This window comes from Oryctolagus cuniculus, chromosome 19 (genome assembly GCF_051225735.1).
Source record: "Oryctolagus cuniculus isolate XC-2025 breed Fujian yellow rabbit chromosome 19, ASM5122573v1, whole genome shotgun sequence".
NCBI lineage: Eukaryota > Metazoa > Chordata > Mammalia > Lagomorpha > Leporidae > Oryctolagus > Oryctolagus cuniculus.
In genome coordinates this window covers 55,763,705-55,781,876 of record NC_142885.1, presented here as the reverse complement: position 1 = coordinate 55,781,876, position 18,172 = coordinate 55,763,705, and the positions used below count along the sequence as shown (strand labels likewise).

Sequence of the window (18,172 nt, the reverse complement as noted above, 5' to 3'; positions counted from 1 at the left end):
ACATAGTATTAGAAATAGAGATCATTTCTAGAGCCATTAAAATAACAAGTATAATGAAGTGAGCTTAATTGTCACCAGCTTGAGTGTGAAATATACTTTGATGAGAGCAGTTGTTGACCCACGAGAATTATATTCATTATCCAGAATTGCCAGGTTTCCTGTTTTTTTTTGAGAATCTGTCAACTTTTGCATGTTAGCTCGTTTTCTGAAATGTCAGATAAGCCAGAAAATATGTCTGCTGGTTGAATATAGCCTATGGACCTTCTTATTGTGACTCTAGCTTTAAACGATAAAACAGTCTTTAAAAAAGAGTGGTAACTTCCATGTCTCGGGACGGGTCTAGGGCTTGAGTGGGCTGTAACTGCAAAGTAGGCTATTAGCTAAGTACGATATGGGAAGGGGATTAAGGGAGAGCTCTTGTTATTGTTGGTATCTCTTAGGTAAGTTTTGTATATTGTGTTTTTTATTTTCATAAAAGCTTTTAGAGAGTTTAATTATTTTTACTTTTTTAAAAAAGAATACTTGTGTGTGGTTTTAAAAAGGCATATTTGTTCAAAAAGACTTAACAAGTAAGTCTCCATTTTCATGGTCATATCACCAATAGTTAAAGACCATAGTTGATATATGAAGCATTACAATCTTATAAGCACATTGTATACAGATGAAGAAGCAATTATGATGAGAAGTAAGAATAGGAATGCTATAAAGAATATATAAAAAATAATATACAATGACATATGATGGAGGTTTCCAAAGGAAGGAACTAGGAGTCTGGGGAAAAGGAGATAGGGAAGGTATTTTTTGTTGCTTTAGAACAGGGGAGAAGGCCAGTGCCGCAGCTCACTAGGCTAATCCTCTGCCTGCAACACCGGCACCCTAGGTTCTAGTCCCGGTTGCTCCTCTTCCAGTCCAGCTCTCTGCTGTGGCCCAGGAAGGCAGTGGAGGATGGCCCAAGTGCTTGGGCCCTGCACCCACATGGGAGACCAGGAGGAAGCACCTGGCTCCTGGCTTTGGATCGGCGCAGCGTGCTGGCTGTAGCAGCTATTTAGGGGGTGAACCAACAGAAAAAGGTAGACCTTTCTCTCTGTCTCTCTCTCTCACTGTCTAACTCTGACTGTAAAAAAAAAAAAAAAAAAAAAAAAAAGAGAGAGAGAGAGAGAGAACAAGAGAACAAGGGTGAAAAACATCCAGCCTTTAAATGGCCTGCAAAATCATTTGGCCTGGCCCTGCCAAGGCAACCACAGGTGGGACTTGAAATCCACTAAATCTGTAGCAGGCTAACTTTGAAGTTGATAATTTTGTATGGCCTGCAGATGATGTCATAAATATCCAAATGGCCCCTAGCAGAAGAAAGCTTCCCTTTCCCTGCTTTATAACTTGGAGACTAGGCAACTATTAAACTTGTACATGAATAACTATTAAAATGAATCGGGTGGGCAGGGGTGTAGTGGTTAAGCCATTCCCATTAGGAGTACTCTGTTCTTGACTCCAGCTTCCTCATAATGGCTCAAGGACTTGGGTTGCTGCCACCCATGTGGGAGACCCAGATGGAGTTTCCAGCTCTTGGCTTCAGCCTTGCTTAATCCTGGCTGTTGTACATATTTAAAGAGTAAATCAGAGCTTTGTGCAGTGGCAGTATCGTAGCCAATGAGGTTTATCTGAGGTGCAATTATTGCTAATTAAAGAGTAAATCAGTATCTCTCTTTCTGTCCCTCTGCCTCTAATAAATAAAAAATAAAATGAAGCAAAAACATAAAAGACTTCCAAAATGATCTAAATGGAGGATCCTAGATATTTTAAAATACGCTTTTCTAAAATGTTTTATTAATGTCTTTCCAGTGACTAAAAAAATAAATAAAAAGATTGTTCCTGGACTGGGAGATGGGAAATTTGTGGGAAAGAACTGTAACCACTTCCTATAAGTCTTTCTGTTGGCTTTTTTGGGTAAAAAATATGAGAGTATTTAAGAAAATTGATATAAAATGCATTGTTTTTTTTCATAACAACATCTTCCATGACCTTTTCGGAGACTCTACAGATGCATGAATTTTAAAAAACATTGCAAATAATTTCGTCTTAACTTCATTTTTCATGAACTTTTTATAACACAAAATTTACCTTTTTAACCATTTCTGAGCAGCATAAAGTACATTGATAATGCACAACCATCACTACCATCCATCTCCAGAACTTTTTCATCATCCCAAACTGACACTGTATTTTATAACTCCTCCTCATTGCTCCCTTCCTCCACTCCATTGTAATTAATGATTGTTTTACTTTCTGTCTGAATTTGCCTCATCTTTATACTTCACATAAATGGAGTTGTACAATATTTGTCCTTGTGCGTCTGGCTTATTTCCCTTAGCATAATGTCTTCAGGGTTCTTCCATGTTGCAGTATCTCATCCTTTATTATTCCTGAATAATACTCCAGTGGGTGTATATAAATCATTCTGTATGTCTCCTCATTCGTCAGTGGACACACAGGTTGTTCCACTGTGTGGATTTTGTGAATAATGCTTCTGTGAACACAGGTGTTTTCCATTAGCCTGCCTATATACTCAGAAATGGAATTGATGAATCAAATCGTTAATTTTTTTTTGAGGAACCATAAGTGTTTCCCATAGTGGTTACACCATTTTACATTCCCATCAGTAAAGAATAAGGGTTCTCATTTCTCCTGATCCTCATTGATACTTGGTTTTTCTGTTTTTAAGATGGATATGAAGTTGTATCTCCTTTGGTTGTTTTTTTATTTTTATTTTTTATTTTTTTTTGAGAAAGAGAGAAAGGTCTTCCTTTTTGTGTTGGTTCACCCCGCAAATGGCCGCTATTGCCAGCGCTGCGGCCGGTGTGCTGCGCCGATCTGAAGCCAGGAGCCAGGTGCTTCCTCCTGGTCTCCCATGCTGATGCAGGGCCCAAGCACCTGGGCCATCCTCCACTGCCTTCCCGGGCCACAGCAGAGAGCTGGCCTGGAAGAGGAGCAACCGGGACAGAACCTGGAGTGCCAGTGCTTGCAGGCAGAGGATTAGCCTAGTGAGCCGCGGCACCGACCCTCATTTGGTTTTGATTTGCATGATTTGCATTTCCCTAATGACCAGAGAAATAGCTACACAGGTGTTGCCTTTTTTTTTTTTTTTTTTTTTTTAATTTGAGTGACCAAGGAGTTACCATCTACTATTTTTCTTCCAAAGTGCCTATAATGACTGCGGCTGGGCCTGGCCAAAACTTGAAGCCAGGAACCCCGTATGGGTCTCTCAGGTGGGTGACATGTACACAATTATTTGAACTGCTTCAGCCATCACCACTGCTTTGTGGGGTTTGCGTTAGCAGGAAGTTGGAATCAGGAGCCTGAGGCAGGAATCAAACCCAGGGACTCTGATGCGGGATGTGGGTCTCTAAACTGCAGTCTTAACTGCTAGACAAAATGTCTTCCCTTTTTCATATTTTAAACATATTGTTTTTGTTGTTGAATTGTAGGATTCTCTATGGAGTCTAGACATCAATCTCTTATTTAGATTTGTGATTTGCAAATATTTCCTCCCCAAAGGGTTGTCTTTTGACATTGTTGAATAGTGTCCTTGGTTACACAAACATTTTTAAATTTGGTTGAAGTCCAATTTGTCTATTTTTTCTTCTGTTGTCTGCCTTTGGTGTAGTATTCAAGAAATCATTGCCAAATTCCGGGTCATGAAGTTTTCCTATGGGCTTTTAGCATTTCTATGTTGAGGCTGTGACTCAGATAATCATGCAGATTTATCTGTGAATCATCAGACAGAAAAGCAGACCGTTTGTGTGTGTGTGTCCTTTTTTTTGGCGGGGGGACAGGTAGAGTTAGAGAGACGAGAAAGGTCTTCCTTCCATTGGTTCACTCCCCAAATGGCCACTACGGCCAGAGCTATACTGATCGGAAGCCAGGAGCCAGGTACTTCCTCCTGGGCTCCCTTGCAGGTGCAGGGGCCAAGCACTTGGGCCATCTTCCACTGCCCTCTTGGGCCACAGCAGCGAGCTGGACTGGAAGAGAGGCAACTGGGATTAGAACCCGGCACCCATATGGGATGCCAGCACTGCAGGCGGAGGATTAACCAAGTGAGCCATGGCGCCAGCCCCAAAGCAGACCATTTGAAGATGTGATCTATCCAGTAGGAGAACTTAGCCTCCCAAGTTAATAAGAAAGCTGCTTAAAATCAAACTAACAGGCAAGTGGGACTGTTATTGAATAATAAAAAAAATGAGGACTTTATTGAATAATAAATATTTTGAAAAGCAAATTACATAATAAGGAATTTGTTAGTGTTTTCCCCATACTACCCAGGTCAGTGGGCTTCAGTTTTAAATGATTGGGGCCGGTGTTGTGGCATAATTGTTTAAACCACTGCCTGCGATACTGACATCCCCTACGAGTACCAGTTCAAGTCCTGGCTGCTGCACTTCCAATCCAGCTTCCTGCTAATGGTCTTGGGAAAGCAGCAGAAGATGACCCAAATCATTGGAACTCTGCACCCTTGTGGGAGACCTGAATAAAGCACCTGGCTCCTGGCTTCCACCTGGCCCAGCCCTGGCCATTGCAGCCATTTGGTGAGTGAACAAAAGATGGAAGGTTTCTTTTCTCTGTGTCCCTCTCTCTAACTCTGACTTTCAGGTAACTAACTAAGTAAATCTTAAAATTTTTTTCTAAATGACAAATCTTAAATTTCACTAACATTTACCGTCTGCATTCTCTTCTGGAGTACCATGGCACGGGCATCCATTCTAGTGGCCTTGGCCATTATGGTTTGGATCCCTTTCCCAGCCCCTCTTGCAGACTGAGCTGGAAAGCAATGAGGAGGAATCTTGTCTTTTCTGCAGCCTCATCTCTGTGTTCAATATGAAGTTCTGGAAGCTGCCCAGCTGGCCATAGAGTCCTTGGATGGCATCCTGGTGGAAGGCATTTGCATCAAGGTAGGGTGGCCCAGAGGAAGCCAAAAGCAGCCCCCTTCACTCAGGCCTGGTCTGGCACAGCCTTTATTTACAGTGCTCCAAGACGTGTAAGAAATACTCTGAAGTGCAGGCACAAGACTTCCTGTTCTGAAGGAAAGTCTTCTACCAAGTCTGGCGTTCTCCTAGCAATGACCTCAGACTTGACAGCTTTAATTTTGGTCAAAACCCACCTGGGCTACAGTGGGGTCTTCCGTGTATTCTTTATCACTACGTAGGCCACAGATGATTTGTTCTGGTTGCTCTTTGCTTCAGCTTTCAGGGAGATCAGATGGTTCTATTTTGAAGTTCCTTATGCAAATAGAATTTCATTGAAGGTGTCAGAAAGTAAACTGAATAGCATATATTTCCATGAAAACTATGTATAGTTGTGTATTTATCAGTTTGGTATCACAATTCTTTGAGGTGGTTATCATCAGCCTCTGTGTACAGATTGGAAAACCACAAAGTTAGGTTACTTGATGGTTTACAGCAGGCCTGAGGGTTAAAGTGGTGACTGCCAGCACTAACTCCTCTTCTCCGTCAGGTGCAGAGGCCTGTGACTGAGCTCACCCTTGATGGTGACACCCTTGTGAATGAGCTGGAACTAGATTCTGAGAACCGAGGTACTATTTACCTGTCTGGAGTGAATGAAAACTTCAAAGACTGCTTGTTGCAGCAGTCCAGCCTCTTCCTTGGCTTGGAAGCTGTGATCTTGCCTAAAGACCTTAAAAGTGGAATGCCGAAAAAATACTGTTTCCTGAGTAAGTCTATGCCACTGACTATAGCTTTGGGAATGGTGATGTGTGAGGTCGGAGAAGGAGAGGCTCACCTAACAAGCTCTGGGCTGGACCAGAGCAGCAGCTCCTGATTCTGTCTTCCCATGGCTCTGGCTGGGCTCCAGCTTAGGTGGTGATCTGCTTTCTTGGCCCTTGCTAACACAAGGTGGGGGTGTTCTTGCTTTCAGAATTCAAAACTTTTGGCAGTGCCCAAAGGGCCCTTACCATTCTCAAAGGCAAGGAGTGGAAGCTGAAAGGCAGGCATGCCCTTACCCCTAGGCACCTCCACGCATGGCTCAGGGGCTTACCGCCTGAATCAAGAAGCCCTCCAGGACTCCATGTCATACCTCCCCCATCAGAACAGCAGTCCTTGCAGGTGAGTGAGGGAGTGTATTGTGGAGTTATAGAGGGAAGACAGCTGCTCTAGTTTGCTGGCTTTGTGCCTTGGTCTTCCGTTTCTGGAAATTAGGAGAGCTCTGCTCAGTGACACTTAACCCTTTATATATTTAATTGAATGGCAGAGATAGATAGGCAGAGATCTCCTATTTGCATATTCACTCTTCATATGCCCACATCAGCCAGGCCTGGGCCATTCGGAAATCATAGGGATCATAGGGATCAAACTACTTGAGCCATCATCTGGTGCCTCCTAGAGTGTACATTCATAGGAAGCTGGGTTCAGGAGTCAAGCCAGGACTCAAATCCACGCATCCCAAGCAGTCTTACCTGTTTGCGCCAAACATCCACCCTGACACTTAATCAATTTTTTTCTTCCCTGGCCCCAGTCTTACAGCATTTCCCAGCTTCCTCCATTCTTGGCCACATGGATTTTTCTGCCACATCTCTGATACGTTTTGCCCTATCCATACCTGCTAAAATTAGGATTTTAGGATTCAAGGTGGCTCTTCAAAGGACTTTGAGGGACCGAGGCAAGAGACTGGAGAGCTACACAAATCTTCAGTGATCTAGTCTAGGATTTCTCAAAGCGTAGAACACACGATAATTTTCATTGTCATAGATCTACTCTATTTCTAACATTCACTGAAAAAAACTTACTGAACCTATGATTACATCAGTAGTATCACTAAGACAAGGCTCTGGAAGAAATGGACTCACATTAAAGAAAAACATTAGGGATACAAAGGCAGGAGAGTAGAGATAGAAGGTAAATGGCCGAAGCTTGAGGAACCCTGTCCTAGTCTAATCTACCGCACCTAGCTGATGAGAAATAGAGGCCAGAGCTGGTCAGTGACTTTCCCAATATCAATGTATTAGGTTATTTTTTGTTGTTGTTACTATGAGGAAATACCTGAGGCAGGTTAAGTTTATAAAGAAAAGAGGTTTATTTTATTTAGCTCACCATTGTGGAGCCTGAACATGCGGAGGACGTAATGCATGTTCTGGCAAGGTTCCCTCTTGGCAGATGGCAGTGCCGGAAGCGTGTGTATAGGGAAGAGATCACATCAGCCACCAAATAGGAAGCCAGAGAGACTGAGGTCTCACAATGCTGAGGGCATTCACCCAAGGCCTAAGGACCCCATCTCCCAATACCAGCAGGCAGAGGATTCCCCATATTTGAATCTTTGGGGAAAAGTGACACCTAATCTTCGTTTCACAATGATGATTAATGGCAGAGGTGAGGCCAGAGGCAACATTAGTGATGTGGCTCCCCTACCATGGGGCCCCAGGTGATGTATCTGGAGAAAAAAATGACCATTGCCATCCTCCTTGAGGAGGTCATAAGCCAACTTGAGTATCTCAGGATGCTGGTTGCATGGAACACTTGAAATGTGGGCTCCAGCTCCAGGAGGGGATTTATCCAATGCCTTTATTCACTGGGATCCGATGGCCCTGGAGCCTGAGGAAGTGATCAGCCCCTGTACGTGTGAGCCACCGAGAGTGCTCTGGCTGAGTGCTGACATGTGGATTTGATCCCAGACTCTGAAGGTGGACCACCCGAAGGTAGCAGCCTGGCGCTGGGGCCGGAAGATTGAGAAGCTGTACCGCAGCCTGTGTCCTGGGACCCTCTGCCTCATCCTGCTGCCGGGAACCCAGAGGTAAGACTGAGGTGGTTATCTTTGTGGCCCCTGGATTTAGCTGTTCAGAAAGACTTTTTGCTGATGTCCAGACATAATGAGGACTTCCATGAATCATCTCTTAATCTTCAAAGTTCTAAGATAGTCCCATTCACATTTTTGGTGCTTATATTAATGGTCACTCAAGGAGATAGCTCATCCTGTTTAAAACCACAGGCCTTAATGTCCTGTAGTCCCTCTGGGTAGGTAGTAGCTTCCTAACCCCACTTGAGTAAAAAAGATCAAGACGTCCTAGGACAAGGCCCAGGCTTAGGTGTAACCAGGGCCTGCTGACCCTTCTCACTTACCGGAGTGTGTTCCTGCCCTTTCCTCTATTGCTAACTCTTGACTTTTAAGAGAGAGAAGGGTCTGTTTCACTGATTCTAAGCCTGAGCAACACTGGAATAGGACTCTGGGCCCAGTTCCAGTTCCATCACCTATCAATTGGAAGTGTCCAAGCCATTTGCTGACAGAGATCTCCATTTCCCTTCAATAACATGAGTGATTTGGAGTAAATCAAGTGATTTTAAACCCTTTTAACTGTAAACACTTTCATTAAAGAGAAACTGATGTTAAATGCTAAAGCATAAAGACAAGCAGTTCTGGAATGAGTGGGTAGAAGCATGAATGAGTATACAGATTGGAGGAAGAGAGTGGCTTTTATTTGAGCAGTTGGAAAAAAAATCACTGGATTGTGTTAAGTTCTAAAAAGGCCCGTAAGAGTCTGACATTCTAGGCAATGTCAATATTAAGGCAATATCTCAAGCCTTAAAACCTTAATCAGAATTTCTTATAAAGTTTTTATATTATGCATCTGACAGCTACTAGTGATACCGTCTACCTGCAACTTGAAAGAACTGCTGTCTGAGAAGCAAAAACAAATATGTGCTTATGCAGGATAAAAAAATCTTAGTTTAAAAGGCTGACAGCAATAGGTTAAAAAGTGACCAGAACTGCCAGTAGAGCTTTTTGGTTAAGAGCAAAGGCCCTAGTGGACAGACTTGCTCTTAGCTAGCTCTTCAGGGCCAGAGCATATGGAGGTAAGGAGAGAACTGAAGACTGGATCTTCATGTTTGTAAGTAGAGTACTTAGATTGTAGTCCCCTATTTTACAAGTAAACTAAACGAGTGACCCGAAGTGTTCTTCTTTAAGTGGTCTGGATATTCCACAAAGAGTGAAGGCTTGACTAAAGGGAGTGTCGGGGTCAGGTAGCAAAGAAGCTTAGGGTTTGACAAAGGCAAAGATTCCAAGTCAAAAGAATAGGAACTTCTGGAAGCACCAAGTAACTCCTTTCATTTAGAAGTTGTACTCTAGCCATGTGGAGCTGCCTTCATGGCTCCAGCAGATATCCTTGGGAAACCAAGTGGTTCAGGAAGAGGCAAAGAGAACAGAAGTTCTCCTCAGGCTGAAGACCTGACTCAACTCTTCACATTTCCAGTAGCTGCTGAAAATAATATTGGAAATATTAATAATTGCTATAGTTTACCCCCAGAATCCATAAGCATTAGATAACTGTGCTAAATCCTTTTATGTACATTTTTGGTTAGGTCATTAGAATTCCTATAGAGAAATGCTCAGGTCACACAGCTGTTAAGTACACGGTCAGGATTTGAACCCTGTTGCTCTGACTCCAGATCCACTCTCTTGCCATTAGTGCTCCAGTCCTCCATGTCCAAAAGGATAGTGCTTACTAGCTTCAGTGTGGATAGTAAATGGAGACAGATTCTGTATTCTTTTATTTCCTCATTTGCCTTCTAGAGCTCAACTCTCTAACCTAATACCATGAATGTTCATCACCAAATGGCATGTTATTAGGTGACTCCTGAATTCTATGTACTGTGTCAGGTGTTTTACAGTACACGTTATTAAATTAATGTTGTGTAAAGGTTTTTAAACAGTTCCTGGCACACAGTAGGGCTGCAGGTGTTTAAATGAAAGACAAGATTCTTATAGCAATTTACAAGGAATCTGGTGACTAATTGCCAGTATTGAAATCCTGGTTCTGCTACTTATGTTGTCTATGAGCCTATTTCTTTACTTGAAAAATGAAGATAACAGTTGCACCTACATCAGTGAGCCATCCTGAAGGATTCAATGAGACAGTGCTTAAAACTACCCTTGGCCATCTAGTAAGTGCTAAGTGTGTTGGCCATCATTGTCTGTAGTCCTCAGAAAAGGCTCTCTGACACAGTCACTTCAATATTTAATAGTTTTGTAGTTAAAGAAATGAGGCTTGGTTGAGATATGTCTCACATCTCTTTAGGTGACAGAGCTAGGATTTGAATGTAGGCCTCTCCATTGAGCAGGCTGCTTTCCATAAAATTGCTTGCCTGTAGCTCCATGACACACACACATACTCAAGTAATTTACCCTTCAGTCGGCCCTGTGAGTAAGTCTGTCTTCATTCCTCATTTATTGCAGCATTCATGGAGCACTCTCTGGCTTGGGACTAGTGGGAATAAAAGATGAAGAGGAAAGCACCATTCCAAACATGTGCTTGTGAGTCTGCCCACCATTTCCTGTGCCCCATTTCTTACCCTTCATGGGCAATGGCAGAGAAGGTGGTTAGGCCATAGCCTCTCCTGAGGCTTCCGTCCTTTCTATGCAGAAGCATTTGTGGGAAGTTGCTATGGGGATACTAGCTATATCATCAGGAGTTTAGTTCATTTATATGGTATATTCAAATCTTTAATAAATACCTCTAAGGTCAAACATTCCTCATCTTAAGACAAGGTGGGGAAAGAAACAAGTGTGTTTCTTGTGTCACTGGGTTTATATACACAGATGCTTGTTCATATAGCACTCTTATAAAAGGGTACAGATAAGCCAACAAGGAGTGATTTCACCGTGGTGAAAGCCCGACAAGTTTTGTAGTTTGTCAAAGCTGCAGTATCTGCAGTGAAAAAAAAAAAGTTATTTGTTTTTGTTTTTAATGATTTATTTTGGAAGTCATAGTTAGAGAGAGGGAGAGAAAGAGAGAGAGAGGGAGGAATGTCTTCCATCCGCTGGTTCACTCCCCAGATGGCTGCAATGGGCAGTGCTGGGCAAGGCTGAAGGCAGGAACTAGGAGCTTCATTCCAGTCTCCCACATGGACACAGGGGCCCAAGCACTTGGGCCATCTTCTGCTGCCTTTCCCAGGGCATTAGCAAAGGAGCTGGATCATAAGTGCAGTGGCCAGGACATAAACTGGCACCCATATGGGATGCTGGCCTTGCAGGTGGCGGCTTTACCCCCATGCCACACCAATTTTTTTTAAAGCAAATTGTTACCATTGACAGGTGCTACAAAATTGACAGGCTAAACTGAAAATCTGGCAAGTTCACCACAGCTTTTTACAAACCCTGGGAACCTCATTCCAGTTCATGTTTAGGATTTTTTTTTTCTTCAGATACTCCTGCAATGCCACTCTTCCCCAGTAGGTGCCTCCATTATATCAGCTCTCCCCCTAGGAACTGGAACCATAATTCAGTAAAAGCCACTTTTCTGCTTTTTAATTGACTCTCATATTATATATATAATATTGGAAAGGATATGGAATACAGGCACACAATTCCAAAACTGGTAGCATTATTAACTGCTGTCCTAATGCGGCATACAGTGTGATCAGAGCAGACACTTTGTAAACTGCTCAATGCACTGAACACTTGGCAGTTCCACTTGTCAAGTACTACCCTGAGGTAATAAGTTTCACAAAAACATGTATGAAGGAGGCACTAAAGAGTTATTACAGTGGAGTTCTAATGACTGTGTGTGCATATAAACAGAATCAGCAGTGGAAACGACCTGCAAGAGGCAGCAAACATCAGGATTCAGAATGTCGTGACTTTAACTCTCAGCTTTTTTACCTATTACTTGTGTACTGTGCTCAGGATAAGGGTACGTATGGGACTACTGCAAAGATAAATGAGATTATGCAGTCACAGGATGGTACAAAAAAGTGTGGAGGACTACAGAATTGAATAGTTTGAGTCCATTTTGTAGGGAAAAATTTACAGCGCTGTGGCATAGTGAGTTAAGCTGCCACCTATGACCCCAGCATCTGATATGGCACAGGTTTAAGTCCCGGCTGCTCTACTTCCTGCTGATGCCCCTGGGAACACAGTGGAACATGGCCCAAGTACTTGAGCCCCTGCCACCCACATGGGAGACCCTGATGAAGCTTCTTGGCTTCAGCCTGGCGCATCCTTGGCCACTGTGGCCATTTGGGGAGTAAACCAGCAAATGAAACATGTCTTTCCTTCTCTTTTTAATTCTGCCTTTCAAATAAATAAATCTTAAATACACACACACACACACACACAAAGCTATGCACAGGCTTGGAACAAGATTGGCAGAAAGTTCTACCAAATATATTCCTACATGGAGACTGGACTTTTCTTCCAGTATTCAGCATATACTGCTGCTATGGTCAGAAAAAAGTTCAGAAGGTTGAACATTCGGGGAAGTGTGTTTAATCTTTTAAATGTAGCTTCTTTAAGATCCAGCCCTATAGGAACCAGACTAAAGAGCTGCATTTTGGATTGGGCTGCTAGAATTTGAACAAGACCCTCTGTCAGGTACACTGCCAGCCCCAGCTGCAAGGCCCCCAGAACAAATTCAAACTGACAGCATTGCTGGCTTCCCTCCCACCCAGCTGAGCTCCAAAGCTCTGAGAGCTTACTTGCTCTTTACCTCTGGATGCTCCAGTCTTCAAGGATAAGTAAGTCCCTCCCTTGGATACCGACAGGCCTGGTTTGGAGCTTCGGGTTCTGCTTCTGAATGTTTTTAGGTGAGTTACTTAACCTCAACCTCATTTGGGCCCATTTCCACAGCTGTATAAACTGAGTATATATCTACTTTTAAGGATAACTGTGGAACTACAAAGATCCCACTTGTGGGCTACGTATGAATTAGTTTCCCTTTCTGTGCCTCAGTTTCCTCATCTTTAATAGGGAAATGAGTCCTACATTATAAAACTTGTTACGAGAACTAAATTGGGGGAAAGCCTAGATTAAGTGCTCAGTAAACGACAGTATTTTACTAAGGATCACCGCTGGCATGCAGGAAGAGCAGATTAGGGTGCCCTATACCAGAAGCATACCCTTTGCTCGCAAGAAGAGCTAAGGTCATTTCCTTTTCTCAGGTGGGTGCGACTGGAGATTTCCTCTGGGCCCCAACTGCAGAATCTGTAGAAACAGAAAAGGACCTGAACCACAAGGCCTCCAAGATTTCAGTCTGCACACTCTGTTCTTTCGGCTGATGCTCCCACCTTTTGGAAGCCAAGGCTGCCAACTTGGCCTCTTGCAAAACACACATTCCACTCGTAAGTGCGTTTGTGCATTTTTCCTCCCACACCCTTAGAAGCAGCCAATGCAGAGCTGCCAAAGCAGCTGCTGGAGAAGCAGCTTCTCATTTGGGGTGAAAAAGCAACTCCAAGGTTTTTACAAAACTCTTCTTTTAGGCCTTTAACATACTACCACCATTTTCTTGCCTCCTTATCCAAGGTGGGATTGTTCAAAACTGTAATCCATGTTCAATTTCATTTCTTTTTTGTCCTTTTTGTAAATAACTTCTTCCCTTTTATAAAGGAAGTTCATTTAAGTGAAAATTTTGAAAAATTCTGAAAAATTAAAGCAACACCTAAGCACACCACCCAGAGTCCATGACTGCCAAGATTTTGCAGTCTTTTAATCCAAACTTTTCCATCACTATTCAAAAGCTGCTTTTAATACTATATAATATTCCAACATTGATGTCTGCTATAATTGCTAAGACAACAGATGTGCATTGTTGACAATGAGGTTTTTCTGCAAGGATCTTATCAATTCTATCTTTGCACATATGTTCTTATGCTTCTAAAAGAAAATTACTGGTGTTGTGGTATAGCAAGTTAAGACACCTCCTGTCATGCCAGCATCCCATACAGGCGCCAGTTTGAGTCGTGGCTGCTCCACTTCCCATCCAGCTCCCTGCCAAGGCACCTGGGAAAGCAGTGGAAGATGGCCCAGGTGCTTGGGCTCTTGCCACTCAAGTGTGAGACAGAGTTCAGGTTCCTGGCTTTGACCTGGTCCAGCTCTGACTTTTATAGCTATTTGGGGAGTGAACCAGCAGATGGAAGACCTCTCTCTGTAACTCTGCCTTTCAAATAAATACATCTTAAAAAAACAAATTACTGGGTTGAGAAGCAGAAATACTTAAGGTATCTTTTAATTCCAAAAAGCTTTTTAAAAGTCTGTTGGCATTCAAGTTCTTGATAATTTCATAGGTGAAGTAAAGTTTTCTATTGTAGTGCTAATTTTTATTTATTTGAATACCCTTTAGGTTGGCATCCAACTTCTTTTTCTAGAAGGTTTTTGGCCAATTTTTCTTAACTGAATTGTCCATGTATATTTTGCCATTTTTCTGTTTGGAAGTCAAAGTAGTTTTTCTGTACTGACTGATTAGTATCCACTTGTTCATTAGCAGGAACCAGAGCTGGGCACTGAACCCAGGTACTGCTGTAGAGGACCAGGTGTCTTAACTTTCAGGTTAAAATCCCTGCCCCTTAAGGTAGATAAGCTTTTTTTTAATATATAACTTTATTTTATTTTATTATTATTATTTTTTTTTTGACAGGCAGAGTGGACAGTGAGAGAGAGAGACAGAGAGAAAGGTCTTCCTTTGCCATTGGTTCACCCTCCAATGGCCGCCGCGGCCGGTGCACCACGCCAATCCAATGGCAGGAGCCAGGTGCTTCTCCTGGTCTCCCATGCAGGTGCAGGGCCCAAGCACTTGGGCCATCCTCCACTGCACTCCCTGGCCACAGCAGAGAGCTGGCCTGGAAGAGGGGCAACCGGGACAGAATCTGGCGCCCCAACCGGGACTAGAACCTGCTGTGCCGGCGCCACTAGGTGGAGGATTAGCCTGTTGAGCCACGGTGCCGGCCCAAGGTAGATAAGCTTTAAAGCTTATTTTTTTTTTTGTAATTTCTTCTGTTTTGCCTTAATGCTTAGAAAGTCCCAACTGACAGAGACCAATTTAACATTCATTGACAAGTTTATGCATTTATAATTTTTCTCGTATACCCTTACTTCTCACATTTACTTTAGCATATACTAACAACTTTCTCCCAAATATTTCGTTTTCTTCAATTTTCTATCTTTACTTACCCAATAAAGGAGGGTGTTCTTTTTGAGTCCATTTATGTTCAATATGTTGAATCCATATTCTATCTTATCTTGGACTGGTACCACATATTTTGTAGATATATATTAAAATGCAGTAGTAATTTCACCAGAAACCACCCCAAATAAGCCCAGGGTCCACGGAAGAGTCCCATCAGCATGAATTACAAAACACTACAGAGTAAAAATGTTTTTGCTGACTGCATTAGTGCTGCTGTATTCCAACTACGACTTTCTCAATGCTTCTGAGGCAAGAGACTGAATAAAGTTAGAATACCACACAAAGAATGTTAAATCCAGATGGGAGCCTTAGGACTTCAAGATAGGATATGCTCAAGTCAAAGTAAAGGAAGGGGAAACTGGGCCAAACCTCTCCTTCCTAGGCAGACTAACCTTCAAACTGGATCAAAACCCAGAGCTAGGGGCTGGTGCTGTGGTACAGTGGGTTAAGCTACAGCCGGCATCCCATGTTGAAACACTGGTTTGAGTTCTGGCTGCTCCACTTCTGGTCCAGCTCTGTGTTAATGTGCTTGGGAAAGGAGAGGATGGCTGTAGTACCTATACCCCCTGCACCCATGTGGCAGACCAGAATGGAGCTCCTCACTCCTGGCTTCTGCCTGGCTGTTGCAGCCATTTGGGAAATGAACTAGTGGATGGAAGATCTCTCTCTCTCTCTCTCTCTCTGCATTTCAAATAAATCTTAGAAGAAAAAATAAATCCTATAGTTAAAGGGATGATTTTCAGAGTCAATCCAGCCAAGTGCTTTTGCAAATGGTTCAGACAGCAGGGAAGAGGCCAGTGCTACACTGACTCTTCTGTACTGCTCTGGACCCCAAGCACTGCCTTCATTATACCTTCCTTGCTAAAACAAAGTCCATCCCACAAGTAGTTAAGGTCTTCTAACAATATGTGAAGAAACTGCTTGCCCCTCATCTAAGTGAAAATTGGATTTTAGTCATAGCCCATATAGTATATACTTTATTATAGCCATATATAATCCATATAGTACACATAGTTATATGTAATCCATATTCAAGCTGTAAGCTCCAAATAAGTACCAGAATCAGCAATCTTTTTGTTACTCCTCAAACCCGTTTATAAAGCTTTGGCTGGGCTTGATTACTCAGAAGGGTCAAAGCACAGAGGCAGCCCAGGAGCCGATGGGACTAAGTACATGGTTGGAGGAACACTTTTACTTTCTAAGTGAGAAAGTCACCTCTAGATTGCCTTTCTGACCCCACCTGATGCTGACCTTGCTAATACAGGGTGGGGGGATCCAATTCATTTCAGAAGCCTCAGAAACCTTGACTCCCGAGTCCTTTGCAATTGGTAGAAAAAGTACATTCAGTTCCACGACTGGATTCATTATTTTTAGGATACCAACATGAAGCTGGGAATCTAGGGAGGAGGGAGTGCATCAGAGCCTCCATCAAAGACATGAGTAAAAGGACTGGTCATTAGTTTTCCTGAATATAAACAATAAATAGAAAAGATAATGGAAGGAAGATTGGGATCATAGTAGGCCCTTGTAATTAGGCTTCCAGAATTTTGAGGCAGATGGGAGTCTTGGGGATCATGCTAATCTAAGACCACATACAAACATACCCAGCCCCTCAGAGGGGCAGTGACTTGTAGAGGTTCATGTGTGACCATGCCGACCCCTCTCTCCTTGTCTGTTTGCTTCAGCTAACATCCTTTTGGAGACTCAAGAAAGTCTGTTGCTCTTCGGTGTTTTATAAATACTTTCTTTGAAATCTATGAGTAAGAGTCTCTTAATTTGACAGATGAGTAAAAGGCAATTTGGAAGTTCACTAACTTGCCAAGGGTCATTCAGCAGTGGCACCTGAAAGATCAGGTGCCCTTTGTCATGATCACTGCCAGACAGATCTAGAAGCCATGGACTTCAGAGTACTCAAACTCACTTTTTGATGCCCAGGGGAATTCACATCAGTTGTCCAAACTATTTAGTCAGTGGCCCAATAAGAACTGATTTGCTTTGTTGCATCTAAGTACTGAGATCCTAAAAGCAGGTGTGGGGCGTCAACACACCTATGTTGGGAGTCCAGGGATCCTGTACCATCTGGGCTATTTCCCAAAGCACTCACTTGTTATCTAGTGTGTTTGTAGAGGGTCCTTGTGGATAAATCTTGCCCCCAGAATAAAGTCACTTTTTTTTTTCTGGCAGAAATGTCAATAATCAAGTAAACAAATTTATTAAATCCAACAGCAGATAACCTTCCAAATAAAACATCAAAAGAAAAAAATAATGTAGACATCAAAGACAAAAATGTGTGTAACAAGTTAATAAAAATATTCAAGGGGCCATTTGAAGAGTGCAACAGTGCAGAGAACACAATCAAAAGTATTAACTTTTGTCAAGTTTGTACAGCCTCAAGAAATAGACACGCTGGTCACAAACCAAGAGGGATCCACAACAGTGGGGGAGGGTCACATGAGCAGTGGACTCATCACCTCGACAGCTTAAGGCAGGATACCTGTAGGACCAAACCATCCATGCCCCATTTGCCTATTGCTTCAAATTCCCCCTTTGAAACTTAGAACTATACTCATTAGTGCAACAGGTAAGAGCAATTGATCACAGACGAGAGAGCTGGGGACCAGAGTCAGAAGACACTTCCAGAGCGCATCTATGTGTTAGGGAAGCAGGGGGACAAAACAAACAGCTGGCTTCCTTTGGCAACATCAAAGATTTGTGTTGACAGCAGTGAGGAAAAAAGGTGGGTGGTAGACAAGTGAGTATCTGAGAGCAAGCTGGGTTTCTAGCAAGGAATGGGGAGGACAAGATGCCCCAGCATCTGAAGCAGAAGCAGAACCTGATGTTTAATGCAAGCCATCTTGGCTTCTGCAACCAGGGCTCAAGCATCAATTTATTTATTTTCTTTGAGAAAGAAAAAAAAAAAAACACCCTGCTGGTCATCACTGACATGCAGTCCCAATCCAAGTGAAACTGGATAGATGCCATAGTTACGGCTTACAATGGGAATGAACTTGAAGGCGGTAGGTGGGCACCCCCTCTAAATGACTCAGAAAACATATGGAGTGAGGACGAGCAATGTCACATGTCCTCAAATGAGTCCTGGGTAACACATTTCAATAACTGTAATAGTCCTTTTATAGCCATTTAAACAATATACTGCTGGAGTCCTCCAAGGAAGACCTTTGTCAGTTACCAAGATATTCAAGTCCACCAAGGAAG

General features: G+C 42.8%; 1 protein-coding gene and 1 pseudogene across 14 annotated transcripts in view; both read left to right on the top strand.

The window, feature by feature from the left end:
* Window positions 1-18,172, top strand: part of REXO5 (RNA exonuclease 5) — a 72,468-nt gene that overhangs the window by 25,330 nt on the left and 28,966 nt on the right. For 7 of the 14 annotated variants that reach the window (XR_016226148.1, XR_016226147.1, XR_016226154.1 and 4 more), the window contains 5 exons: window positions 4,851-4,943; window positions 5,506-5,722; window positions 5,926-6,113; window positions 7,676-7,794; window positions 10,234-10,311. Coding sequence is in view for 6 of the 14 variants with exons in the window: in XM_051847881.3 (XP_051703841.2) it covers window positions 4,851-4,943; window positions 5,506-5,722; window positions 5,926-6,113; window positions 7,676-7,794; window positions 10,234-10,311 (695 nt within the window). In the remaining 8 variants the exon portion in view is untranslated. Of the gene's footprint in view, window positions 1-3,196; window positions 3,264-4,296; window positions 4,581-4,850; window positions 4,944-5,505; window positions 5,723-5,925; window positions 6,114-7,675; window positions 7,795-10,233; window positions 10,773-12,446; window positions 16,447-18,172 lie in introns of those variants that run through there. The other 7 variants (XR_016226152.1, XM_051847884.3, XR_016226153.1 and 4 more) reach the window with 7 other exon arrangements.
* LOC127491501 (U4 spliceosomal RNA) lies at window positions 1,619-1,787 on the top strand (annotated as a pseudogene).